Here is a 13,466-nt window from a genome sequence, read left to right as displayed (position 1 = left end):
TAGAGGGGCAGCCTTCTATACCAGTTTTTCTTGAGAAATCCACCTTTTTTACAGATTAACTGGCTGTGCTGCAGCTCTGTCTGTACATTTTAGACTTAGCAGCTCTGTCTCTGAATCTCCCCCACAAATTCAAACTTAGTGGGTGTGACCTGATTCTCTGTTAGAGGGGCAGCCTTCTATACCAGTTTTTCTTGAGAAATCCACCTTTTTTACAGATTAACTGGCTGTGCTGCAGCTCTGTCTGTACATTTTAGACTTAGCAGCTCTGTCTCTGAATCTCCCCCACAAATTCAAACTTAGTGGGTGTGACCTGATTCTCTGTTAGAGGGGCAGCCTTCTATACCAGTTTTTCTTGAGAAATCCACCTTTTTTACAGATTAACTGGCTGTGCTGCAGCTCTGTCTGTACATTTTAGACTTAGATCCCTCCCACCCACCCCTCTACCCACCCACCCCTAGGGTGATAGTTCTTATATACCCTCCCAAGCAACCTAATCTGCCTGCAGATAACTGCTCTGTCTCTGTGTTCAGGCTCTTCACCTCCTTTCCTCCCACATTTTTCAAACATAGTGGGTGTGACTTGTTCTTACTGGGCAGTGCCTACCTGCCTGCTGCCTACCATTCCAGTTTTAAGCCTCTAATCCAGCTCTGCCGTTCTATCTATCGCTTAACACCTCAGTCACTACATATATACCCGTAACACCTCAGTTACTACTTATGGCCCCTTTACACATTCTCTTCCTTGCCCTGTCCCTTCCTAATCTTTTTCGCCTCCCCCTACCGCTGTCTACCACTGGAACTCACTGCCCACCCATGTCCTCTCCCATCTTGCTCACTACTGCAATACCCTACTCACCCCCGTCCCTCACCACCTCACCATCTCTTCTGTCCCCCTCCTCCTTCCTAGCTCTCAACCTTCAACACTTCCTTCCTGCCATTAACCCATCCCCATTCCTCCTAAGCGCATCCCGTCTTCGTCGCCTTCGTCGCCCTACCTCCCCCACCCTCCTCCGCACTCTCTTGCTCCTCCTCCTGCTATCCGCAGGAGACATCAATCCCAATCCAGGTCCCCCACACCTGTCCTCGTCCTATCCATGCAAACGTTTCCGGGATGTCTCCAATCTCATATCTATTCCCCTCCTCCCCCCCTCTTCCCTCCCCTTCTCATGTGCACTGTGGAATGCCCACTCGGTCTGCAACAAACTTCCCTTCACTCACGATCTCTTCATCTCTCATTCCCTTCACCTGCTTGCCCTAACTGAAACCTGGCTCTCCCCTGACGACTCTGCCTCAGTTGCGGCTCTATGCCATGGAGGCTATCTCTTCTCCCATACTCCCCGCCTAGTTGGCCGTGGAGGAGGCGTCGGGTTACTACTCTCGCCCTCCTGTAGCTTCCAACCCCTCCTCCTACCACAGTCTCACTGCTTCTCATCCTTTGAAGTCCACTCCATCCGTCTATTCTACCCGTTGCCACTCAGAGTGGCAGTCATTTACCGCCCCCCTGATAAATCCCTCGCTTCCTTCATCACCGACTTCGATGCCTGGCTTTCTGTTTTTCTTGACCCCTCATCTCCATCCCTCATTCTCGGAGACTTCAACATACACGTTGATGACCTGTCCAACTCTCACGCTTCTCAGTTCCTCACTCTAACATCCTCCTTCAACCTCCAGCTATGTTCCACCACCCCTACTCACCGTGATGGCCATTGCCTTGACCTCGTCCTCTCCTCTTCCGGCTCACCCTCCAATTTCCACACCTCAGCTCTTCCTGTCTCTGATCATCACCTGATCACCTTCACACTTCTTCACCCTCCCCCTCAGCCCCGCCCAACATTAACCACTACTTCCAGGAATCTCCAGACTATTGACCCTCCCACCTTATCATCTAGTATTTCTAATCTCCTCCCCTCCATCATGTCCTCTGAGTCTGTTGACGAGGCTGTCTCCGCTTACAATGCCACTCTTTCCTCTGCTCTGGACACCCTTGCACCATCCACCTCCCGTCCCACAAGGCGTACTAATCCCCAGCCCTGGCTGACCCCTTGCATCCGTTACCTTTGCTCCTGCGCCCGATCTGCTGAACGCCTCTGGAGGAAATCTCGCACCCATTCAGATTTCCTTCACTACAAATTCATGCTATCCTCCTTCCAGTCCTCACTATTCCTTGCCAAACAGGACTATTACACCCAATTGACTAATTCTCTCAGCTCTAACCCTCGTCGTCTCTTCGCCACCCTTAACTCCCTCCTCAAAGTGCCCTCCGCTCCCACCCCCCCGTCACTCTCTCCTCAATCACTGGCTGACTACTTCCGCGACAAGGTGCAAAAGATCAACCTTGAGTTCACTACCAAGCCACCTCCTCCTCTTCACCCTTCAACCCTCTCCCTCAACCAACCAACCCAGACCTCCTTCTCCTCCTTTCCTGATATCTCCGAGGAGGAAACCGCCCGCCTTATTTCCTCCTCAAAATGCACCACTTGTCCTCTGATCCCATCCCCACCAACTTACTTAACACCATCTCTCCTACTATCACCCCCTCCATCTGTCATATCCTCAACCTCTCTCTCTCCACTGCAACTGTCCCCGACACCTTCAAGCATGCTGTAGTCACGCCACTCCTCAAAAAACCATCACTAGACCCTACCTGTCCCTCCAACTACCGCCCCATCTCCCTCCTACCCTTCCTCTCCAAGACACTTGAGCGCGCAGTCCACAGCCGCTGCCTTGATTTTCTCTCCTCTCATGCCATCCTTGATCCGCTTCAATCCGGTTTTCGCCCTCTTCACTCGACAGAAACAGCACTTTCTAAAGTCTGTAATGACCTGTTCCTTGCCAAATCCAGAGGCCACTACTCCATCCTCATCCTCCTGGATCTATCCGCCGCTTTTGACACTGTCAATCATGACTTACTTCTTGCCACACTGTCCTCATTTGGGTTCCAGGGCTCTGTCCTCTCCTGGTTCTCCTCCTATCTCTCCCACCGCACCTTCAAAGTTCACTCTCATGGATCTTCCTCCACCCCCATCCCCTTATCTGTTGGTGTTCCCCAGGGATCGGTCCTTGGACCCTTCTCTTCTCAATCTACACCTCTTCCCTGGGCTCCCTGATCTCATCTCATGGTTTCCAGTATCATCTCTATGCTGATGACACCCAACTGTATCTCTCCACACCAGACATCACCGCGGAGACCTAGGCAAAGGTATCGGCCTGCTTATCCGACATTGCTGCCTGGATGTCCAACCGCCACCTGAAACTGAACATGTCCAAGACCGAGCTTATCGTCTTTCCACCAAAACCCACTTCTCCTCTTCCTCCACTTTCTATCTCAGTTGATAACACCCTCATCCTCCCCGTCTCATCTGCCCGCAACCTCGGAGTCATCTTTGACTCCTCTCTCTCCTTCTCTGCGCATATCCAGCAGATAGCCAAGACCTGTCGCTTCTTCCTCTTTAACATCAGCAAAATTCGCCCTTTCCTCTCTGAACACACCACCCGAACTCTCGTCCACGCTCTCATTACCTCTCGCCTGGACTACTGCAACTTACTCCTCACCGGCCTCCCACTTAGCCATCTAAGAACTCTGCTGCACGTCTCATATTCCGCCAGAACCGATATACTCATATCACCCCTCTCCTCAGGTCACTTCACTGGCTTCCGATCAGATACCGCATTCAATTCAAGCTTCTCCTTCTTACCTACAAATGCACTCAGTCTGCTGCCCCTCACTACCTCTCTACCTCATCTCCCCTTACGTTCCCGCCCGTAACCTCCGTTCACAGGATAAATCCCTCCTCTCAGTACCCTTCTCCACCACCGCCAACTCCAGGCTCCGCTCATTCTGCCTCGCCTCACCCTATGCTTGGAACAACCTTCCTGAACCCTTACGCCAAGCCCCCTCCCTGCCCGTCTTCAAGTCTTTGCTTAAAGCCCACCTCTTCAATGCTGCGTTCGGCACCTAACCCTTACCGTTCAGTGAATCCAGACTGCCCCAATTTGACTGCCCCTATCGGACCGACCGTTCACTTGTCTATTAGATTGTAAGCTCTTTGAGCAGGGACTGTCTCTCTTTGTTAAATTGTACAGCGCTGCGTAACCCTAGTAGCGCTCTAGAAATGTTAAGTAGTAGTAGTAGTAGTAGAATTCCCAGTCACAACCAGTGTTCCCACTAAATGCAAGGCTTTTCTCCCTCTCCTTCCTCCTCCCCCCGGGTCACACTTACAGGCTCCTGCAGCCGGCAGCATACAGTCAGAGGCGTTCTTACCAGCAGGGAATTTATGTTATTTCTCTGAGTGAATTGAGAGAGAAGAGAGAATTCTAACTGCCAATTTGTCCTGGCAGGAACAGTGTGTGTGAGAGCAATGTATCCACTGTTGTGCCCAACAGGAGACGGGAACAGCACTTGTAAAATGCTGAAAAGCAGATTGAATGAGCTGCGTTTACACAATAGACTCCGGACCCTGAACCAACAGGTTCGACACCAGAGGCAAATGTACCGGAGCATCCACCAACATCCGGCGGAGATCCGCATACCATGGACGCCTTGGCCAATCTGGAGCGATGAGAATCACCAGACATCGGTGCTGTCGAATCCGCAGTAGGACTCGTCCTATCAAGGGCCAAGGAGGGAACACATACAGGAGGCCCGAGAGCCAGGGTTGAGCCACAGCATCCAACCCTGCCGAGTGAGGCTCTCTCCTTCTGCTGAAAAAGCGAGGTACTTTGGCGTTTGCACTTGACACCATTAGATCCATACTGGGAGTCCCCCATTTGGCACAAATCTGAAGAAAAACTACTTCTGCCAGTTCCCATTCCGCCGGGTCGATTTGATGCCTGCTGAGAAAATCGGCTTGCACGTTGCTCTGACCTGCTATGTGAGCTGCTGACAGAAGCTGCAGGTGGAGCTCGGCCCAGTGGCAAATCTGAACGGCCTCCTCGGCCAGGGCCCTGCACTGAGTGCTGCCCTGACGATTTATGTATGCCACCACTATCGTGTTGTCTGACAGAACCCGGACAGCAAGCCCCTTCAGAGTCTTTTGAAAGGCCATAAGAGCCTGGAATATCACTCTCAGTTCCAAGTGATTGATAGACCACCCCACTTCCACGGGTGTCCACAGACCCTGAGCATAGCTTCCTTGGCAATGCGCTCCCTAGCCTAGAAGGCTGGCATCTTATCACCAGGCATCAGGAAGGAAACACCAGAGGGTTTCCTTGGCGCAGCATTCTGTCTGAGAGCCACCACTCCAAACTGAGCTGCGCCGCAAGGAGCAATGTTAGTCTGCGCTGATATTCCTGGGACATCAGAGACCATTGTTGAAGCATGGCAATCTGTAGAGGCCTCATATGCGCTCTCGCCCAAGGCACCACCTCCAAGGTGGCCTTCATCGACCCCAGCAGCTGGGCAAAGTCCCAAGCTCGCGGGCGAGGCATCCGCAGGAGCAGACGGACCTGATTCTAAAGCTTGCACCACCTTTGGTAGGGGGGAAAGACAAACCCCAAGGCCGAGTCGAACCGGACCCCCAAATACTCGAGAGACTGAGAGGAGGTCAGGTGACTTTTGGGTATACTGACCACCCAGCCTAGCGCCTGCATGAACACCACCACTCTGGCTGTGGCAAGATGACTCTCGGTTGCCGAGTCCGCTCTGATGAGCCAGTCATCGAGATAAGGGTGAACTTTGATACCCTCTCGCCTGAGAGAGGCAGCTACTACCACCATTACCTTGGAAAAGGTACGGGGAGCTGTGGCTAAGCCGAAAGGCAAGGCCTGAAACTGAAATGCTTTCCCAACACCGCAAAGCAGAGGAATCGCTGGTGTGGAGGCCAGATACGAATGTGCAAATAAGCTTCTTTTAGGTCCAGAGACGTGAGAAACTCTCCTGGCTGTACCACCGCAATGACGGAACGCAGAGTTTCCATGCGAAAATGTCGTACTCTGAAAGCCTCGTTGACTCTTCGTAAGTCGAGGATTGGTCTGAAAGACCCACCTTTTCGAGGCACGACAAAATAAATGGAATAGCAGCCGCAGCCGCGTTTGGCGGGAGGCACCGGGATCACCGCTCCGAGGTGCAGCAAGATTTGTAAGGTCTCCTCTACCGCCGCCCGTTTTATGCCAGTGCTGCATCAGGACTCCACAAACATGTCTCTCACCGGGGCACCAAATTCCAGTCGGTAACCTTCTCTGATCAGGTCCAGGACCCACTGATCTGAGGTAATCTTGGTCCACTCCTCTAGAAAGAGGGAAAGACGTCCTCTTATTGCAGGCAAGGAGGAGTGGACCGACGTCCCATCATTGTGGAGGACGCCCCTGAACTCCTGGCCTTGAACCGGCACCTGCGGAACGCTTGTCCGAGCGAAAGGAGTTCCTCTGCTGAAAACGGGCACATTGAGAAAACCCAGCAGATCGCCCTGGGCGATACCTTCTAGCTTCACAGAAGCGAGGTCTGGAAGAGGAGGGAAACACAGAACCCTTGGAAGGCGGCCTCGGCCTATCCTCAGATAACCTCTGGGGTTTATATTCCCCCAGGTCTTTCACAATCGTCTCCAATTCCTCTCCAAATAACAGGAGCCACCGAAAGGGTAGCCTCACCAGTCTTTGCTTAGAAGCCATATCAGCCGCCCAATGCCGCAGCCAAAGAAGGCGGCGGGCGGACACCGCCACAGACATCTGTTTAGCGAAGCTCTTACCAGATCATACAGGGCGTCAGCCAAAAATGACAGGGCCGACTCCATCTGCGGGGCAACCTCAGAAAGGGGGCCCGCACCATTGGCAGGCTGTTCCACCGCCTGCTGTAGCCAGGAAAGACATGCCTGGCCTGCATAGGAACTGCAAATAGACGCACTCAAGGCAAGGCCCACAATTTCAAAAGGACTGCTTCAGCGCGGACTCAAGCCGCCGGTCCTGCATGTCTTTCAAAGCGCCCGCTGCCAGCTCCATCGAGCGGGAAGAAACATCGCTCGGAATGCGCATACTAGCGTGAGCGTTTAAGGAGCACATTTTACACAGCCCCGCTGCTGATCTGCGTTTACCTCAATGGGAGCAGCACTTAACACCTTCAGCAGCCATCGTCCGTTTTTTTACAAGCTGGGAATATAGCAATTAAAAGGCGGCTTTGCGCCAAAACTTACCCCGATCAAAACGCCGTCCGCGGGACCTCCCCAGAGGAGCTGGGCACCACTCTCACCTAGAAGCCCGAGTCAATGAGCTCCGGTCAAGCTGCACAGAACCAGGATCACTGGAAAAAGCCTCAGAACAGCCACACAGTAAAAGCGTGCTCTTTTTTATTTTTTAACGCTGTGGGGAAAGTTGGAGGCAGGCAGCAACAGAGGGATTCCGGGAGGTGGGGGGAATGAGTAAGGCATGGAAAGGGCGAACCTATATGCCTTTAAAGTGGGCACCACCAGCCACAACACCCCTGCTCAACTGGCAAAGCACAGGAGCCACCCCAGGCAGTCTGAAATCCAGGAGCTGATCAAGCTACATCCACACCTGCTGGGAGATAGAGAAATACTGAAGGCAGTTGGGGCTAGCCATCCTATGGTTTTTCAGTGTTCTCTATCTCCACCTGCTGGCAGGCGGATACAACCCATCAGTTAATGGATTCATCTGCTGCTGATGACAAGGAATCTCTGTTTCTAGCACTGATAAAGATATAATAAAATAATTTTAAGCAACACAGTCTAGCCAATTTTTCCCAGACAAAAAGGGTTCAAGGGTTCAAGTAAAATGTGAATTGAATATTTTATTTGTGATGATGTTGTCATTAAATACATACCAGAAATCCTTGCCACAATCAATGCAAGAAAGGCATTGACAATGTCTGCATATATTGACATGCTTTTCAACTTGTGCTTTCTTCAGAGATTCTCCACATGCGTTGCAGGTAAAAAACACCATTGCAACAGAATAATCAAAATCTTTTCCACCTGAAGGCTGGTTGATTCTTCAGCTGCTCAATGTTATTTCCAGATTAGGACCTGTAAGGATAATACACAAAGTAGGTATGGTGGCATGCATAAGGCTTCAGAATCGCATAACATTAACAGAGGAGTAAGTTACACACGACAGAGGAGGGCGGGCCCAGGAAGAACAGAGGGACATCGGAGAAGGCAGCACTGATCGCCGATCAGCTGTTCTTGCCCGTGCAGCGCCTTCACACAGAGGTGAGAGGCGCTGCGTGGGCCGGTAAAAGCAGAGGGGGGGGGGTCCGGTAGAGGGGGGAGCGGCGGCGACAAGCTCATGGGGGCGGGGCTGTGGGAGAAGGAGAAAAACAGAGAGGAAGAGAGGGGGACCGGGGCTGCTAAACTTTGGTTTTTTTTTTTTGTTTGTATTTTTTTATTAATACATGCAGAAGCGGGGAGCAGCGGTGACCTTGGGAGGGGGGGCGGGGGCAAGGCCGTCCATACAGGACGCTCCTGACGAGCGCCCTCGCCCCCTCCCGGTCCTTTTTTGATTTTGTTTTCGTTTCATTTGTATTGTATGCAGAGGGAAGCGGGGAGCCACATGTTTGTGTTTATTTTGTTTTTCAACAAGCCAGCTTGGAATTTTAAGTGCAGGGGGAAGCGGGGAGATGACAGCTCAGGCCTTTACGACTGCTCTGACCATACGTTTAATATGTCACGGTAAATGATTCGGTGTAATCGTCGGTATTGTTAGTGCATCCCGAATCGTCCACATTACAATGGTAGTTACTCGTTTGTATTCCGTTTTCGTTAGCTGCTTGCTTCGTCGGAAAAAGGCCTTTAATGCATGCAACGGTTAGGAATTTCTTTGTTAAAGGGTTGTTAAGGTTTAGTGCATCTGGGCCTTAGTCTTAACTCTAATTTTTTATTGCTAACATTTTACTATAACTGTTCTCACTCGCAACCAACTTCCCAACTCTGGTATGGTTGAGATTTCAAGAATAGTTGGGAACTGCCACTATGCTAATTCAATATCAGCTTTTTTAGTGCTCCTGCAGAAGCTTTAAGAGATAGAGCTGAAGCTATTCCAAGTAGGAAGTTGTGTAGATAACAGAATTCATTCCTCTTTAAAAAGGCACGGAGTAAATCCCAACAATAGTAATAGAAATAAAGAATACAAAGGCAAATAAAGATTTAAGGCCAATCAAATCTGCTCAAATTCTTCCTTGTGGCACAGTTCTCTGCTTTTCCCTTCTTCACAAGTAAGGATCCTCTGGTTTATCCCAAAAATTACTGCAGTAGTGAGGGAGCTGAAACGATACTAAAGGAAGTCAGGAGAGGATGGTCCACTGGCAGTTAAAGAGGTCTCTTGTACACTAAGAGTAGCCACAAAAATAGAGATGACTGGGATCTGACTGGTCCTGTATATTGAGCAATTAATAAAAGATACCTCTTGGCTATATGTACAAGACTGGCTCTGGGTGACACCTGAAGGGCTTGAGATAATATAAACATAGCGATGAAGCCACTTAAGTACAGACAAGGTCATATATTTATTTTATTACATTTGTACCCCGCACTTTCCCACTCATGGCAGGCTCTATGCGGTGGGCAATGGAGGGTTAAGTGACTTGCCCAGAGTCACAAGGAGCTGCCTGTGCCAGGAATCGAACTCAGTTCCTCAGTTTCCAGGACCAAAGTCCACCACCCTAACCACTAGGCCACTCCTCCACTCCAGAGATACAACAGATTTTTTGAGCCATTGGAATCCGATGGATGATATTACTGATGAATGTTGGCTCGTCACGATGGATGTAGTGCGTCTATACACAACAACTGCACAAAACGAAGCTCTGGACGTTTTGACCAAAGTTCTGGATATGAGAGAGGATCAAAGGGTTCCTACATCTTTTCTTATTTCTTTAACCTTCATAGCGATGAAGAAAATTTTTTTCCTATTTAATGGGGGATTTTTTCAACAGAAATCAGGTGTCGCTATGGGCGTTACAATGGCCCCCTCCACAGCTAATTTGTTTATGGCCCATTTTGAAGAACGTTTTGTGTACCGCTCTTCTTTTTTTGAGCAAGTGAAGATGTGGGTCAGGTTTAGCGACAATATTTTCTACATTTGGGAGGGTTCAGAAGTGGATTTGATTGAATTTGTTCGCTATATGAATGAATGTCATCCTACCCTTAGGCTTACTATACAAAATATTTAGATGTCTTGATCAGAAAACAAGCAGTGAGGTTTGAAACAACATTATTCCGTAAGAATACAGACGGCAATACTTTCCTTGAATATAATAGCTATCATCCACTCAAACTTAAAGATAGTTTACCATTTTCGCAGTTTTTGAGACTATGGCAAATCTGCTCTAATGAAGCTGATTTCAGAAAACAATCTGTTCATTTAATGAAAAGATTGTGTGAGAGAGGCTACCTGGTAAAATGATTAAGCGTACAGGAGAGCTAAATTTAATAATTGTGATTATTATTTAACTTGTTACATTTGTATCCCACATTTTCCCACCTATTTGTAGGCTCAATCAGGCTTATTTTCAAAAGTGATCACCGGCCGTCTTCTGACATAAATCGGGAGATGGCCGGCGATCTCCAAAAGCGGCGAAATCGGTATAATCGAAAGTGGCGTTTTTGACACCATCGCCGCTTTCCTGTCGCCGCACCGGTGAAAGTTCAAGGGGGCATGTTGGCGGCGAAGCGAAGGCGGGACATGGGCGGCCATGGGTGTGGCTACCAGATGGCTGGCTTTTGCAGATAATGGAAAAAAAAAAAGCGGCGTTCATCAGTATTTCACCGGGTTTACTTGGTCCTTTAATTTTCACGACCAAGCCTCAAAAAGGTGCCTCAAATGACCAGATGACCACCGGAGGGAATGGGGGATGACCTCCCCATACTCCCCCAGTGGTCACCAACCCCCTCCCACACTAAAAAAATTAAAATAAAACACTTTTTTGCCAGCCTCTAATGTCATACCCAGCTCCCTGACAGCAGTATGCAAGTCCCTGGAGCAGTTTTTAATGCGTGCAGTGCACTTCAGGCAGGCAGACCCAGGTCCATCCCCCCCCCCCCCCCCCCCCCCCACTACCTGTTACACATGTGGTGCTAAGTGTTGAGCCCTCCAAACCCCCCCAAAACCCACTGTACCCACAAGTAGGTGCCCCCCTTCACCCATAAGGGCTATGGTAATGGTGTAGAGTTGTGGGGAGTGGGTTTGGTGGGTTTAGCGCCCAAGGTAAGGGAGCTATGCACCTGGGAGCTATATGTGTATTTTTTAAACATTTTTAGAAGTGCCCCCTAGGGTGCCCGGCTGGTGTCCTGGCATGTCAGGGGGACCAGTGCACTACAAATGCTGGCTCCTCCAATGACCAAATGCCTTGGATTTCACCAGGTTTGAGATGGCCAGCATTTTTTTCCATTATCACTGAAAAACAAAACCGGCGATCTCAAACCCAGCGAACTCTGGCATTTGGCCGGGCTAAACCATATTATCGAAAAAAAAAAGATGGCCAGCCATCTTTTTTGAAAATACAGTTCCGGCCAGCTGTTGCGCCGCCGCCAAAATAGATCGCCGGCAACCTATTTCGCCAGCGACGTTCAATTATGCCCCTCAATGTGGCTTACATAGTACCAGAGAGGCCTTTGCAGGCTTCGGGTGTGAACAAATACAGGGTGATGCTCTGGAAAGATCAAGTTCATTTGGCACAGCCACATTAGGGAATCGGAGAATGGAAGAGTTGTGTTATGTCCATTACATGCTTTAGTTTGGTTGTGCTGCAGAGATTAGATATTTAAGTTGAATCGGTAGGGTATGCCTTTTTAAACAGGTTGGTTTTTAGTGATTTCCGGAAGTTTAGGTGGTCGTACGTCGTTTTCAAAGCTTTTGGTAATGCATTCCACAGTTGTGTGCTTATGTAGGAAAAACTAGATGCGTAAGTTGTTTTGTATTTAAGTCCTTTGCAGCTTGGGTGGTGCAGATTTAGATAAGATCGTGTTGATTTGGATGTATTTCTAATCTCCTGACCCCCGAGGATGAAGGACAATGATGAAGACAATGTTGTAACATGTGTGTTGAAATTACAGCTACCTCCTTTAAAACTACTAGAGCGATTAGGAAACACTGGCATATAATACAAACTCTATTGATGTTTGCTGAAGCTATATTGAAGTTTGCCTTTAGCAGAGGCAGAAACCTGAAAGAGATCTTATCTTCTACAGCTTTAAAAACAGCAATGGATCGAGGATCCGATGATCCTGGGTATACTAAGTGTAATGCGTGCGAAATGTGTGATATCATGATGGTGACAACTGAGTTTGTGGATCCTCACTCAGGGAAGAGGTTTGCTTTACAGTCTAAGACGTTCTGTATCTCGGAGAAGGTGATCTACTACATTCAGTGCCCCTGTAACAAGTTATATATCGGACAGACTTTTAGCAGATTAGTGACACGTCTAACAGACCATAACAGCAATATCAGTACTAAGAAGACTTCAGCTCCCCTTGCATTACACTGTGAAAAGGAACAGCATACATCTGAATCACTGCGATGTGTAATTTTACAACAGATGACATTTAATAATAGAGGGGGGCGATAAACAAACAGGAACAAAAGTGGATATTTTGTGTACAGACAATACACCCTAGAGGTCTGAATTCTAAATTTGAGTGGTGTCACTTCTATTGAGGTTGGATGCTTTAAATTCTATAGGAAGACTGGGTTTCTAATGCTCTCAGATTGGCCGGTGAGTTATACTGTGGCATCTGACGTCAGTCTATTTCTGTGAGCGCCATCTGGAAGATCAGTTGTGGATAGAGATGTAGTGGATAGCTGCAGAAGTGAAGAGAGGTAATAGCATTTACTGTTCTGCTACAACCTGCATCTAATGTTGAGTGTCTAAGTTAGTATTCTCTGTTTAACAGCTGTATAGACCACAGATCCTAAAGCAGTTTTTGACCCTCCTCTCCCCCTGCCCCCTTGCAGCCACCCATGTCCAGCGGTGACCCTCCTCTCACCCTGCCCCTCCTGCAGCCACAAATGTCCAGCGACCCTGCTCTCCCCCTGCCCCCCTCCAGCCACCCATGTCCAGCGACCCTGCTCTCTCACCTGCCCCTCCTTCATCCACCCAGGTTGTGTGGCTAAGAACTTTATTACACTAATATATATTCAAGTAGAGAGGATTGCTGTTTGTGCTTAACATTTGTTATCCTCTGAAGCTCTTTATTTGCGTTAATCTAAAGAAGGAACACAGTCATTTCTCTGTAACAGCTTTAAACATAAAATACGCACCACTTGCTGACCAAACTAGAGAAATACACTTCAAGAAATAATCAATACAGTTTACAGGTTAAAACCCACTGTTTTGTCACAGCTTCTTAGGAATGGCTAAAGTGCGAGCCATAGACCAGAATACGAGTAAAACGAACATCTGACAACTCCCCAGAGCAAGCAAAGTTATTGACTTGTAAAAAGTGTTGTACAAGGACAGCAAAGTAATCAGCAACATACACACTTCCTATATAATAATTCTCACCACCAACGTTCTAATCGGGA

At 48.8% G+C, this 13,466-nt stretch overlaps 1 protein-coding gene across 1 annotated transcript in view; it reads right to left on the bottom strand.

The window, feature by feature from the left end:
• The window catches only part of LYAR (Ly1 antibody reactive), a 72,226-nt gene that overhangs the window by 56,663 nt on the left and 2,097 nt on the right, over nt 1-13,466 (bottom strand). Inside the window, exon 2 of the mRNA XM_030192597.1 lies at nt 7,771-7,972. Within this exon, the coding sequence (XP_030048457.1) occupies nt 7,771-7,892 (122 nt within the window). The 5' untranslated portion in view covers nt 7,893-7,972. The remainder of the gene's footprint in view (nt 1-7,770; nt 7,973-13,466) is intronic.

Source organism: Microcaecilia unicolor, chromosome 2, assembly GCF_901765095.1.
Source record: "Microcaecilia unicolor chromosome 2, aMicUni1.1, whole genome shotgun sequence".
Classification (NCBI taxonomy): domain Eukaryota; kingdom Metazoa; phylum Chordata; class Amphibia; order Gymnophiona; family Siphonopidae; genus Microcaecilia; species Microcaecilia unicolor.
The sequence above is the reverse complement of the archived record's forward strand: the minus strand, read 5'-3'. Positions and strand labels throughout refer to the sequence as shown.